Here is a 14604-nt window from a genome sequence, read left to right on the forward strand (position 1 = left end):
AGAGAGAGAACTGCATCTGTGGTGGAACCAGGACTAAACCAGGTCTAAACCAGGTCTAAACCAGGTCTAAACCAGGACTAAACCAGGTCTAAACCAGGGACTAAACCAGGTCTAAACCAGGACTAAAACCAGGTCTAACCAGGACTAAACCAGGTCAACCAGGACTAAACCAGGTAAACACTAAACCAGGACTAAAGGTCTAAACCAGGTAAACCAGGACTAAACCAGGTCTAAACCAGGTCTAAACCAGGACTAAACCAGGTCTAAACCAGGACTAAACCAGGTCTAAACCAGGACTAAACCAGGTCTAAACCAGGTCTAAACCAAAGATTACACCAGGACTAATCTTGGACTTGAGAGAGAATGTCCACACAGCGCGGTCGGGCGACAGCTGCACTGAGCTCTGTGGTCCAGGTACGGTCCTTTCCTCTGCGGTCACCCAACAGTCTACGTGGGCCAGTCCTGACAAATAGTCCTAGTTTAGTTCTGGTTTAAAAACTGCTATTGTAGCCACAGCTGCCCTGGGGCAGACTGACGGACGCGAGGCTGCCAATCTGCGCCATTGGCCCCTTTGACCACCACCATCACTCACACACACACCGCTTTCATACTAGGCAATGTGGGTGAAGTGTCTTGCCTAAGGACACAACAACAGTTTTTGTGACTGGCGCCTCCTGTGGCTCCTGGAAATCCCAGTGTCTCACATCCGAGTCGTACCCAGGCCCAGTCCTGCTGAGATTCTGAGATCTGACGAGATCAGACTCTGACAAGCCACTACGGCCAAAACTAACTCCGCTGATGAAATGATGATTCATTTCAAGGGAAGGTTCAGTGGGATCAGGCCGTTGGTGCGTGGGAAACCCCGTCCCAGGGGCTTCAAGATCTGGGCAAGAACAGGAATCTCCGGCATATCTGTGACTTTGATGTGTGCCAGGGGAGAGTGTGCGGGGTCACCCTGCACCAAACCACGGCCTGATCTTCTAAAGTTTGTCTTGTTTGTGTTCATCTGTAACACTGAGGTTCTGCACAAAGTCAATGGATGAAAGCAAAACACTGGAAACAGTTTGGAGGCGTCACATCAGACCGTGTTCTGTATAAAAGTGTTTTTTTGTTTTGTTTTTTCAATTAAATTCATGCATTCCTATGTTTTGATTTTACTGAGTGAGCAGTAACTAATACAAAGTTGGCTTTAATTAAATGTGAAGTTGTAATATTGTTAACCACTAAAGCCCGCTGTTTCAATTTTGCAACATTTCCACAGATTTCTCAGGAAAAAAAAAAAAAAACAAATTAATTTCTGCACTAGTATAAACATGTTAAAGAGCGTTAAAACATTTTTCAGAGGGTTAAGTAAATGCAATGAAACAGCAGATTAGAACCGTGCAAGAAATCGAGGATCGAGATTCAGAGAGAGAAGACGAAGAGACGAGAAAAGCAGGAGAGAATTTATATTTATATTTGTTTATTTATTTCATTCACAAAGTATAAAAAGACATCAACAGTGTCACAACATCAGGATAAACCCCTTGAGATGTCTTGCCATCTCGTTTTCAAGGGAGTCCTCATAAATACAACAACATACACATTGCATTTGATTTTATGTGTTTTTTAAATGTTTGGTTTGGTTCTGAATCTGGGTTTTTAAACATGTAAGTTCCTTTTAAATTGTCGTGGTTTGTTCTCATCTCAAACACTCTTTGAATACTTTGCTTTATACATGACTTTGAGGAGACTTAAGTCGACAATATCCTGCATTTTCAACACTTTAAGTTGAACAAATATCGTGTTGGACGTCTCCCTACAATTGGTGATAATTCTCAAGGCCCTTTTTTGTAAATTAAATAAAGGTTGTAGGTGAGTTTTACACCTTGACCCCCAAATTTCTACACAGTCCATCAGATCTGGTGTAATTATAGATTTATACAAAGTTGATAAAGCTGTACTATTTAGTGAGAACTTTACTTTATGCAGAAGAGCAATGGCTTTGGAAATTTTGGACTTTGTGTAATTTATATATAGTGTTGGGAAGTTTACTTTTAAAATGTAATCCCCTACAGATTACAGATTACACACCCCAAAATGTAGTTTGTAACGTAATCCATTAAATGATTTAAAGTGAGTAATGTAATCTGAATACTTTGGATTACTTCATTTGCTGTAGAGAAGCAAAGACGAGGAAATCGTAATATAAGATGTTTTGTCTGATAAAAGAAAATAAAAAACCAGACTTTACTGAACCAGATTAAAAATATTATTGATAGAAGACGAAGAAACACGTCCGCCTGGCATGATTTAGTCCTGTTAAATCCCAGGTTTAGTCCTGGTTTAGACCTGATTTAGATCTAGTTTAGACCTGGTTTTAGTCCTGGTTTAGTCCTGTTTTAGACCTGGTTTTAGACCTGGTTTAGATCTAATTTACAACTAGTTTAGACCTGGTTTAGAACTAGGTTAGATCTACTTTAGACCTGGTTTTTGTCCTGTTTTAGACCTGGTTTTAGTCCTGTTTTAGAGCTGGTTTCAGACCTGGTTTAGTCTGGTTTCAGACCTGGTTTAGACCTGGTTTAGATCTAGGTTAGATCTGGTTTAGACCTGTTTTAGTCCTGGTTTAGTCCTGTTTTAGACCTGGTTTTTAGACCTGGTTTAGATCTAGTTTAGACCTGGTTTAGTCCTGGTTTAGTCCTGTTTTAGACCTGGTTTTTAGACCTGGTTTAGACCTGGTTTAGAACTAGTTTAGACCTGGTTTAGACCTGGAACTAGGTTAGATTTTACTTTAGACCTGGTTTTAGTCCTGTTTTAGTTCCTGGTTTAGTCCTGTTTAGACCTGTTTAGCTTTTCTGTTTAGACCCTGGTTTTAGACCTGGTTTAGGTTTAGAGTCCTGGTTTAGACCTGGTTTTAGACCTGGTTTAGATCTAGTTTAGATCTAGTTTAGACCAGTTTTTTTCTTTTTATCATTAAATAAAATGAAATTTGTTGGGTTTTTTTTAACATTAAGAATCAGAATGAGAAGAGGAGAGAGAAAACTTGGGATGTAAAAAGAGCAGAGAGAAAAGGGAGTGTGGGTCTTCGAGAGAGAGAGAGGAGAGAAAGAAAACTCGAGTGGTAAAAATAAAAAAGAGGAGAGAGCAGAGAAAGGGAGGAGAGGTCTGGAGAACACGAGGAGGAACGAGAGATAGCAGAGAGAGAGAGAGAGAGAGAAGGAGGAGAGAGAGAGACGAGAGGAGGAGAGGTCGGGTGGAGGAGGAGTTGGAGACAGTCCTGGTTTGTCTTTCGTCTTGAGGAGTCGCTCCGAGCCCCAGCGAGCGCACGGTGAGTCCGCTTTGGTTTTCATTTATGTTTAAGTAGAAAAAAACGCCGCTTCTGAAATCTGTAAACGAAACAGAAGAGACAGAAGAGAGTGAGACTAAAAAAAAAAACAAAAAAAAAAAAACTTTGAATAATAAAAAAGCTCTCATCGTTTGTGAAAATGTGAAAACTAAAACGCTTTTGAACGTTTGAGTTAAGTATTTTTTCATTCCAACTGAAACAAATCACTCAAGTCTTTCTTATTTAACGAGATTTGAAAATATGGAAACTTGGCGCTTTACTAAAATTCATTTATTTAGTGATGTCAGTTTGTTTAAAGGGCTCGTATTGCACTATTTTCTGATGTTCTAATGTCGTTTCCTCGTCACAAACAGACCTGGAGTTGTGTTTTGTTTCATTCACACACGTTTAACGCACAAATCCTGTATATTTAGAGTGAGTTCTTCTCAAAAACTGAAAACAAACGGTTCCAAATTGTGATGTCGTTGTGGTTTTAACTCTAAACACCTTCACTAGAATCATTTGGATAATTTCAGCTCTGGAAATTCTGATTTCTACTCAACAAAAGGTAAAATTTGAAGTTTTGGAGCAGTTTGCAGTCTGAGTTTTGGAGATGTGGACACTAGAGTTGGGCAGTGTCCAAATTTTGATACCGTTAAACCTCCTTTTTTTACTGGGGTTTTACCAAAATGTTTTAGTACGACTTTGGTAAATTACAAAGCCGCACCACTATACGGTCTGTCTGTGTGTACGACCTGCAGACGTATAATCTCTGAAAACTTTCACATAAACCATCTGCAACACGGCAGAAACACAGAACAGACTCACCATCAGCAGAACACCCCTCTGTCACAGAAAGAACACTCATATTCCACTGAGTCACTGTGTCCTTTAATCCGACAGAAGCTGAACCAGCACGCAAGGAGTGAGCTGTTTTTATCAGCGCTTTATAGTTTATACAAATGAGTCATGTGGTTTTAAGTTTCACTTTTGTAAAACGTAAACAAATGTGCCTCTGAAGCCAAAAAGCTGCCAAACTGTAGAAGTACTAGTAGTTTTTTTTTGGGACCAACTCGCTTGTATTCGGACTTGCCGTCGTGTCTTGGTCTCCCTGATGAGCGTCACGTGAAAACAGAACGAAACTAATCGAACGTCGTCTCCCCGCACAGTTAAAAGAAACATTATAGACACTGTTAGTTTTAAATCGTGATGCATTAAACTGAAAATACAACCGCACATTCATTTGTGCTGAGCAAACAAATGTAGGTATCAGTTAGTGCTGTTAAGCGATAAAAAAAATTGAGAGAGTAATTAATTATGATCTGGGTAACACTTTATAATAACTACACCTTATTTAGCCTTAATAAAGCATGAACAAAGGCTTAATTAATAATGATTCACGCTTATTAACTGCTTAATTACTACCTGAATTAGCACTTAACTTGCACTTAATTGGCCTGTGCTGTAAATAGTTACTCATAAGTATTTCTTACTTAATTACTCATGAACTAACATTTGTGTGTGCATTTGTAAATGTATATTTAAGTACAAATTTGAGCATTTATTAATGATTAATAAGCCATGAGAGAATGATTTACTAGTAATGCATTATTGTTTCTCTGGAATTTGACCAACCATTAACAAATGCTTAATAAACATAATTTCATCTTCACTTTAGAAAAACTCTCAGAAAGACTTGACTAACAGATAACAGCTGCCTGAATGATCATTGTATTACATTATTAGTAAATCATTCTCTCATAGCTTATTAATCATTAATAAATGCTCAAATGTGTACTTAAATATACATTTATAAACATGCAAATGGTTAGTTCATGAGTAATTAAGAAGTATTGAGTAACTATTTACAGCACAGGCCAATTAAGTGCAAGTTAAGTGCTAATTCAGGTAGTAATTAAGTAGTTAATAAGCGTGAATCATTATTAATTAAGTCTTTGTTCATGTTTTATTAAGGCTAAATAAGGTGTAGTTATTATAAAGTGTTACCATGATCTGTAATTAATTAATCTAATGAATCTCTTTTTAAATCTCACCTAAAAATTGCTGAGAAAATCCTTCAACTTGAGGTATTTTCATTTGAATTCATTATTACATTATTTTCATACTATCGTTAACGTTTTTATATAAGTATAATCATTATTACTGTTACTAATCTGCATAAATAAACTCAACTTTACAACATATAAACATCAACACTCTAGAGCCACATCAGCCCGTTTGACATTAGAATGTGTTTAATGCAGATTTGCACAAGTCTCACAGAAACAAAACTTTAAACCACATGGCTCATTTGCATAAACTAAGCGAAGAAAAAAAAAAAAAAAATGCTGTTGTGTCGCTGATGCGGTTCAGCTTCTGTTGGACTAAAGGACACGACTCAGTGGAATATGAGTGTTCTCTCTGTGACAGAGGGATGTTGATGCTGAAGGTGAGTCTGTTCTGTGTTTGTCTCACGATGTTTTCAGATCATTCGTGTGCAGGTTTATCGCAGATGCGGCGAGAACGAGAATGAAAATTACAATTCTTTGCGGGAGCGATGTGTTGTTAAAAACAGATTTTATAATAAAACAACTCACGTACAGAAACAGTAAAGTTATAGATTAAAAATGAGATTAACGCGATTAAAAACATAACATGCTAAATATGACTGTAATTAATTAATCGCAATTAACGTGATAATTTGACACCCCTAATATCAGTAAATGATAATATTATATTAGGTCCTTACGTGCTGCAGATTTTTTTATGACAGTAACGAAACTGATACTGTTGATACTTTTTGATACTGTGGGATAGTGTGATACCAAATCACCGCCCAACTCCAGTGACAGACTAATAATAAAGTGTTACGCAAACATGTGTGAATGAAACAAAACACAACTCACTTGAAGCTCACAAGAATCCATTTTGTGTAATACAGGACCTTTAATATTGTCATTCTGTGTCTTTTAAACACACATTTAATTTAAAATTATAAAGACTTTGGTCCTGGTCTTTATATTTTGGAATTTTAAAGCCTTTGGACAGTCTTTATAATTCGGTTTGCAACGATTATTTTATGTTAGTTTAAGACGTTTGTGATTATTTTTTCAGTTAGTCGACTCGATAATTATTTCTTTTGTACGTTTTTGTCTAGAGTAAACACAGAGTTTAACATTTAGTTTAATAATGCTGCTGTTTTTTGGCACTGGAGTCGCCAGATAAGATTATCCAACTGTTGACACTTTGCAGCTGATTTGATTGACATTCTGTGGGGCTGTGAAGCTAACTGAACGCACTGCTCTGTTACTCAAATTAGGCTTAAACTGAGCTTTGTTTTAACACAATCTGACCAGAAAAAGTTGACTGAGATGGAACTGCAGCAGCTGAGATGATTTGTACAAGTCTCTCACACATACAGTCACAAGCTATAGATGCATTAGTCATTTTTTAGACATTTTTTTACGTTTGCTGACAGGGGCCAAAATGCACTGCAGTTCAGTTCAGTCTCTGTTCGAGAAAACAACTTTAAGTACAGAAATTATGCAAATTCACAAACTCAAACACAAGTTGAAACGAGGAACAAATAAAGAACGTGCTGCAAATGAAGAAAACGTTAAAATTCAAGTTGGTCCATAATTCTGCTGCATGACTTTGAACTGTACCAGTAAAATAAAAAATGTATTAAAGAATTTTTGCTTTTGTGGTATAAGGGTGAGTGACAGTGCTGGGTGATAAAAAAAAAGTGTATATATATATTATATATATATATATATATATATATATATATATATATATATATATATATATATATATATATTTAATATCAGTGTGTGTTTATTTATGTTTATGTTTATCTGTGTATATGATGTGTACTATATCTGTGCACATAATATACATATATTTGTTGTTATTTGTTAGATTTGTAATGCAATGCAGGTACTGTGCAATTATTGCTTATAATGTACAGGAAATGAGAAGTCTCTATATGTTCTTTGTTAATTTGGGACGGTAGAAAAAAGGGGTGGGGTTAAATAAGTATTTACTTCCTCCCACTAGTTTTTCGGACACAAGGAAAATTCTGCGTAACATTTATTTTGCCTGTTATTATAGAATAGAAATAGTTACTTTTTGTGTTATATCTATGTATTTATGTTTTTTTTTTTTTTTAATGTTCTATGTGTTACTGTCCGAATAAAATTTATGGGTGTATATATGTAATATATATGTCTATATGTATGTGTATATGTATGTGTACAGTACAAAATCAAAAAAAAAAAGTTAAAATTATATTTTGTATGCACAATATGTCATTTATTTTGCTATATGTAAATATTGATCAATGATCAATGTACAGAAGCAACCACATAACTTTTTGAAACTATGTCATGAATGGGGTGGGTTAATATAAGTTTTTCTTCTTCCCAGAAATGTGCTTTTCTGTTGTTTACAATGTGTATGTAGTATACACAAACTCAAAATAAAAACAAATCAATCAATTAAAACTATAACATAAAGAATAGTACAGAATAAGTATAACCAAACTCTCCGTCTCACTCCAAATCACTAAATCCATTCAATTCTTCATCCTCGGTGTCACTTCTGAACAACTCCTCGACCTCCGGAGGTAAACAGAGCGACGCTTCCTCTTCTGTGTCGCTGTCGTCAGACTCAGCATCAGTTCCAGTTAGAATTATTGGGTCTTTCTAAATCCCGACAGGATGGATTTGTGTGTCACTGAAGTCCAGACTTTGTCCATCCATCCAGTGACTTCAGGAAAGTTTCATGGTGCCTCCTCCCGGTGTCACAAGTTTCTCTTTTTTGTAATCTGCAAAATCTGATTTTGTTTTTGGGGGCATTTGTGTTCAGTCTTCTCAGTCGTCTTTATAAGTTTGTTTAAATTGTTCAGTGGTGCAGAAGTAACGGTGCGACCGACTGACATGATACAGACAGGAACAGAGGCTCTTTCTGCAGGAGACATGCGCAGTAGAGCCAAGTGACAGTGGTACAGGAGGAACAGGAGCAGCAGATACTCACACACAAGACTAGAACCTCTCCACACTTCACTCTCAACACTTTAATATATAAGTCGCACAAAACACCCAAACCATGAAAAAAGTACATCTTATAGTCCAAAAAATACGATCCTCACTTTTGTTGAAACTTGACTTCTTCTTTGTGTATTGCAGGTTTCTGGTAACTCCAAAATGGCGTCCGCCGCTCCTCCTCTCCTCCCTCTGCTGCTTCTCCTCTTCGTCTCGTCTCAGTTCCCGCTCTCGGCTGCAGGCGGCGCTCGTCCCTCCAACGGCACCTCCTCCAACGCCACCAAACCCAAATGCGGCGGGAACACGGACTGTATCGAAGGTGTCATTTTACCCATCTGGAAACCGGTCGACCCCGTTTTACCCGAGCGAATCGCCAGGGCTACGATATACTTTTTGGCGCTCGCGTACATGTTTCTCGGCGTTTCCATCATCGCGGATCGGTTCATGGCGTCGATCGAGGTCATAACGTCGCAAGAACGCCAGATTACGATCAAGAAACCCAACGGCGAGAAAATCACGACGACGGTGCGGATTTGGAACGAGACGGTTTCCAATTTGACGCTGATGGCTCTGGGTTCGTCCGCTCCGGAAATTCTTTTATCGGTGGTGGAAGTTTGCGGGCACGATTTCAGCGCCGGAGAGCTCGGTCCGAACACGATCGTCGGAAGCGCCGCGTTTAACATGTTCGTCATTATAGGTCTTTGCGTTTCCGTTATCCCCGATGGCGAAATCAGAAAAGTGAAACATTTGCGCGTGTTTTTCGTCACAGCCACGTGGAGCGTTTTCGCCTACACGTGGCTGTATCTGATTTTGGCGGTTTTCAGTCCCGGCGTTGTTGAAATCTGGGAAGGGTTGCTCACGTTGTTCTTTTTTCCTCTTTGCGTCGGTTTTGCGTACGTGGCCGATCGGCGTTTGCTTTTTTACAAATACGTCTACAAGCGGTATCGCGCCGGTAAACAAAAAGGCATGATCATCGAGACGGAAGGCGAGCCCGACGTGCCTCTGAAATCCGACGTGGAAATGCTGAAAGCGAACGGGGAGGAACTGGAGACGTACTTCGAGTGGGACGAGGAAGAATCGCGCAAAGAAGTGGCGGCTATTTTGAAGGAGCTCAAACAGAAACACCCGGAGAAAGATTTAGAACAGCTGACCGAGCTCGCCAACTACCAAGTCCTAAACCAACAGCAGAAGAGCAGAGCGTTTTACCGATGCCAGGCGACGCGGATCATGACGGGAGCGGGGAATATTTTGAAGAAACACGCGGCGGAACAAGCCAAACGCGCCACCAGCCAATTCGAATTCTCCTCTGAAGCGTTGGCGAATTATACGAAGGTTTATTTCGACCCGGGTTCGTATCAGTGTTTGGAAAACTGTGGCAGCGTCGCGTTGAACATCGTGCGTCAGGGCGGCGATTTGACGCAAAGAATTTACGTGAATTACCAAACGGAAGACGGTACAGCAAACGCCGGTTCTGATTACACGTCGACGGAAGGTACGATTGTTTTCGAACCGGGCGAAACCGAAAAGGAAATCCGCATCGAGATCATCGACGACGACATTTTTGAAGAAGACGAACACTTTTTGGTGCATCTGAGCAACGTCCGCGTGGAAAGCAAAGACGTGAGCGCCGTGGTGGGGCTGGGGTTGCCCTGCACGGCGACGGTTACGATTTTCGACGACGATCACGCGGGTATTTTTACGTTCGAGGACGCCGGGGTGACTGTGAGCGAGAGTGTGGGCGTGATGGAGGTGAGGGTGCTGAGGACCTGCGGAGCGCGCGGAGCTGTGGCCATACCGTTCAAAACCATCGAAGGGACGGCCAAAGGAGGAGGAGAGGACTTCGAGGACACGCACGGAGTCCTGGAGTTTGACAACAACGAGATAGTGTGAGTACAAATAAAGATCCAACAGACATGGATCATTCTGGGGACTTGCCTGGGATCTAGAAACACACTTCTTCAAGACTTAATCTATCCAGACCGACGATATTGTGTACGATACCTGAGAATATGTTTTATGAAACCGAGCATAATTTTCCAACCATAAAAGATAGAAACTTATTTTTTAGCCTGTTTCATCAGCCGGTTTTACTTTGTTTTACTTCGTACAAACCGTCTGACCTTGCAGCCTTATATTTCGTTCGCTTGACGGTAGGCGGGTAGTTTTTATCGTTCAACCAATCGCTGCTATTTGTTCGTGACATATGTATTGCGCCGCTAACTGGACTAATTCGTATATTAAGCTTTTCTCAAATCCTGTAGGAAGAAGAACAATAACGTCTTTCCTCTTAATGAAATTCACCAAACATTCTTTTTATTCCGGCTTTAAATCCTCAATCTCTGGAACTGTTGACAACACGGAATATATGACTCTTCGCTGATTGGCTGGTGCCCGAACTCGCACTTCCCGGGTTTTTGTGAACAGTCTAGTCTATTCTGATTCCTGATCTAGTCACGGGAAAGAAATTAAATTGAGCGGAGGCACTAGGTGGCGCCAACCTGTCTAGACAGTTGTGGCTCTCTGAGCATATTTCCAGCATTATCCTACGTCACTTGCATGCTGTGTGGTGACGTCGGGAAATCGGTGTCCAGTAGGAACTTTGTTTTCCGCCAAACTCATGCGGTCCATCCATTTTGATTGGTCCAAACTTTGCCAAAGGGTGTAGTGAGTCAAAACGGTCAATGCTCTGAGCGTCTGTGTTCGTAACAATTGAAAAAGCCGCTCTAAGTGCACTTATTTCTCAAATAAATGGAAAATTACGCATCTGAATTACTTAATGGTGCATAGACCTTGACGTAGACCCATAAATCAAAAACGGCGGCAGTGCGCTTTGAGTCGATGCAGAACTATCATTCGCGCTTAAGTTACTCTCACCTTTTTTGTTGAAAATGAAACACCTAAACTTGACCATGAACGTACTGATCACAGACTCAACCCACTTATGTGCGGTTTGGATCAGTTTTTTATTTTTTCTTGATTTTTCAGACTTTTTAGCCTTGTTTACAAATGTCTGCATTGTGTCACATTTAGAATTTAGAGATTCTGTACATTCTGTCTCCACTAATGTTTAGAAACTCGCTTTACAGACAGTGAACAGTTTCTCCAATAAACACTCAGGAAGCTTCTTACTGTTTCGGGCATTTACTGTAGAGTTGATTGTAAAACTGTAACATACAAAAAATGCATATTACAAATATGTTTTCACATTTAAATGAACAAAGAATAAGTAGACCTACATAAAACAATGTAGAGCTGCTTAATAACTCAGTATATATGCATAAAAATAACAATAGAATTGGTTGGACTTAAAACAAGCATCAAATTTTACAGGGAATTTCCAACTATAAAACAACTTAAAATGCCCCACAGAGTGAGTTAATAGGTTATAACTTTACAGTACTACAGACAAATATTTTTCATGGGGCCAAAAGACACTTACAGGAATACACGCATCAAGAATCTCGGACTTCCGGTCATCGCGCAATTCATACTGGGAAGGATCCTCCGAAAAAGTGAGCATCAAACTGGCCATGTTTGTTTTCCCAGTGGGATGTGTTTCTGTTGACAGTCGATCTTTTTAAGTCTTTTGAACCATATCACTTTTGTTTCTGGTTGTGATATTATCATATTTTAGTTTTGGGATTCGGACATCGTTAAGTGTTGTGGTTGTTGGATCCTAACAGCGGAAAACGGCTCGAGAAATTTGTTTGCGAACTCCATAAATGCAAAAGTGAATCAGATGTGTGTGACTCAAACCTCTGTTCAAACTGTTTCTCTTCACAACAGAACTGAAAAATAGTGAAAGGTGAAGGTGATGGGCAGGATTGATCCACAGGAAGAACCAAAAATTAAATCTTTGGCTGAATAAATCATCCCGAGTTTGCAGCGAACATTTTGTATGTGGAGCGACAACAAAGCAAAATCCCGATCCGTCGCTCAACCTCGGTTACGAATTTAAAAAGTCAACGCCAAAGTGAAAGGCTCCAACTGTTCACCAAGAAACACCTTCCACTGCAAAGAGACCGAGACGTGATGTTGCTGTAAAACCACAAGAACAAGAAAGTGCAGCTCAGTCTGTTTGTCTTCTGCTCCTCTCGCTTAACAAACGGGATTTTGTTTTTTTGTCGCTCCACATACAAAATGTTCTCTGCAAACTCGGGATGATTTAGGCAGACAAATGTTTCCTTTTTGGTTCTTCCTGTGGATCAATCCTGTCCATCGCCTTCACTTTTCACTATTTTTCAATTCCGTTGGGAAGAGAAACAGTTTGAACGGAGGTTTGAGTCACACACATCTGATTCACTTTTGCATTTATGGAGTTCGCAGACAAAATTTCTCGAGCCGTTTTCCGCTGTTTGGATCCAACAACCACAACAATTAACGATGTCCGAATCCCAAAACTAAAATATGACAATATCAGAACCAGAAACAAAAGTGATATGGTTCAAAAGACTTGAAAAGATCGACTTTGACAATAGACACATCCCACTGGGAAAACAAACATGGAGGTTTGATGCTCACTTTTTCGGAAAATCCTTCCCAGTGTGAATTGCACAGTGACCGGAAGTCTGAGATTTGGTTGTGACATCGCTCTGAAACAAAACGAGGGGAGACTCAGAGCGGCAAAAATGAAAGTGAAAGTGACTGTTTTGTGTGAATTTAGCATTTTCAGAAGGATAAAAGGCAGCGTGATGTAAACATGTTCAGTGTGTTGGCAGTAAAACTCGTCTTTAAGTGTGCGTCGGTGAAATGTGTAGTGTGACTTGTCATATGCACTTTAAACAGCAGAGCCTTATAAAGCCGCCGCTCTGCAGACTCGGGTTTATAGGTTTATACAGAAGTGCCCCTGTCCCGGTTACAGTTATGTATTTAAAGCTGCACTATGTAACTTTTCAGGTGGATGGAAATGGCATTATTTACTTTAGGATGTTCCACACTATGGCATTGAAGAGGGAGTATTTTACTTCCATGGGGTAATAATCTGTGTATCATTCGTTCATTTGTTTTCCAAAATAAAACCAAAAATAAGAAAATGAAAAAAGAACAGTTTTCTTCATTATTTGTCTCCAAAACCAAAATGAAAAAACAGATAATGATTAGTTTTTTAAATTTTTTCTTTAAATGAAAAATGGAAAAAACAGATAACGACCGTTTCTCGTTTCCGTGACTTAAACTGCGTTGCCGCATACGGACTGAACCAGGACTGAACCAGGACTGAACCAGGACTGAACCAGGACTGAACCTGGACTGAACCGGTCTGGTCCCAGTCTGGTCATGGTCTGGTCATGGTCTCAGTCTGGACCAGGTCCAGACCATGATTAAGGCTGAGACTGAGACCGGGACCAGACCAGGACTGAGACCGGGACCTGACTAGGACCAGACCGGGCCTGAGACCAGGACTGAGACCGGGACCAGACCAGGACTGAGACTGGGACCAGACCGGGACTGAGACCAGGACCAGATCGGGACTGAGACTAGGACCAGACTGGGACAGAGACCTGGATCAGACCAGGACTGAGACCAGGACCAGATTGAGACTGAGATCGAGACCAGGCCGGGACTGAGACCGGAACCAGACCAGGACTGAGACCAGGACCATATCAGGACCAGACCGGAACTGAGACTAGAAACAGATCGGGACTGAGACCGCGACTCAGACCAGGACTGAGACCGGGTTAGTCCTAATTTAGATGTGGTTTAGTCCTAGTTCAGTTCTGGTTTAGATTTGGTTTAGACCTGGTTTAGTCCTGGTTCAGTCCATATGTGGCGCAAAAGTCCACCACTGCAGTTTAAGCAACGGAAATGGGTTTTGGAGACAAATAATGAAGAAAATTGTTGTTTTTTCATTTTGTTATTTTTGGTTTTATTTTGAAAAATGAATGAACGAACGATACATGGATTAATGTCCCTCTCAACAGTTTTTTGTTGAAAATCAAACTCCTAAACTGGACCATGAACTCGTATCCATCACAGGCACCTGAAAATTTGCAGTTTCAATCCATTTAGTTTTTTTCTTGAGTTTTTGGATGATCTTAACACTTTTTTTTGGCTGAGCTCCTTGTCCTTTTGCATCGTGTCACCATGGTAACTGCAGACACATTCCGCCGGAGAAATACACGTAGGAAGCCCCCAGCTGTACTGTAAACACCGAGAGGCGAGTCCTTAGACCTGGGTCCGGACCAGAGTCGAGATCAGAGCCGGACTGGAGAGGGGCTCTGAGTGTTTACGAGTCCAGGGAAAGTGCTTCTGTCCTGG

The 14604-nt window shown here is 40.1% G+C and overlaps 1 protein-coding gene across 13 annotated transcripts in view; it reads left to right on the plus strand.

Moving 5' to 3' along the window:
• Nucleotides 1-8547: 8547 nt before the first annotated feature.
• LOC110172991 (sodium/calcium exchanger 1-like) overlaps nt 8548-14604 on the plus strand; it is a 38338-nt gene continuing 32281 nt past the window's right edge. For 10 of the 13 annotated variants that reach the window (XM_055158172.1, XM_055158174.1, XM_055158173.1 and 7 more), the window contains exon 1: nt 8548-10235. In XM_055158172.1, coding sequence (XP_055014147.1) covers nt 8758-10235 — 1478 coding nt within the window. In that variant the 5' untranslated portion in view covers nt 8548-8757. The remainder of the gene's footprint in view (nt 10236-14604) is intronic. The other 3 variants (XM_055158178.1, XM_055158179.1, XM_055158180.1) reach the window with 1 other exon arrangement.

This window comes from Boleophthalmus pectinirostris, unplaced genomic scaffold, assembly GCF_026225935.1.
Source record: "Boleophthalmus pectinirostris isolate CB_2022bp ecotype Guang Dong unplaced genomic scaffold, ASM2622593v1 HiC_scaffold_22, whole genome shotgun sequence".
Classification (NCBI taxonomy): domain Eukaryota; kingdom Metazoa; phylum Chordata; class Actinopteri; order Gobiiformes; family Gobiidae; genus Boleophthalmus; species Boleophthalmus pectinirostris.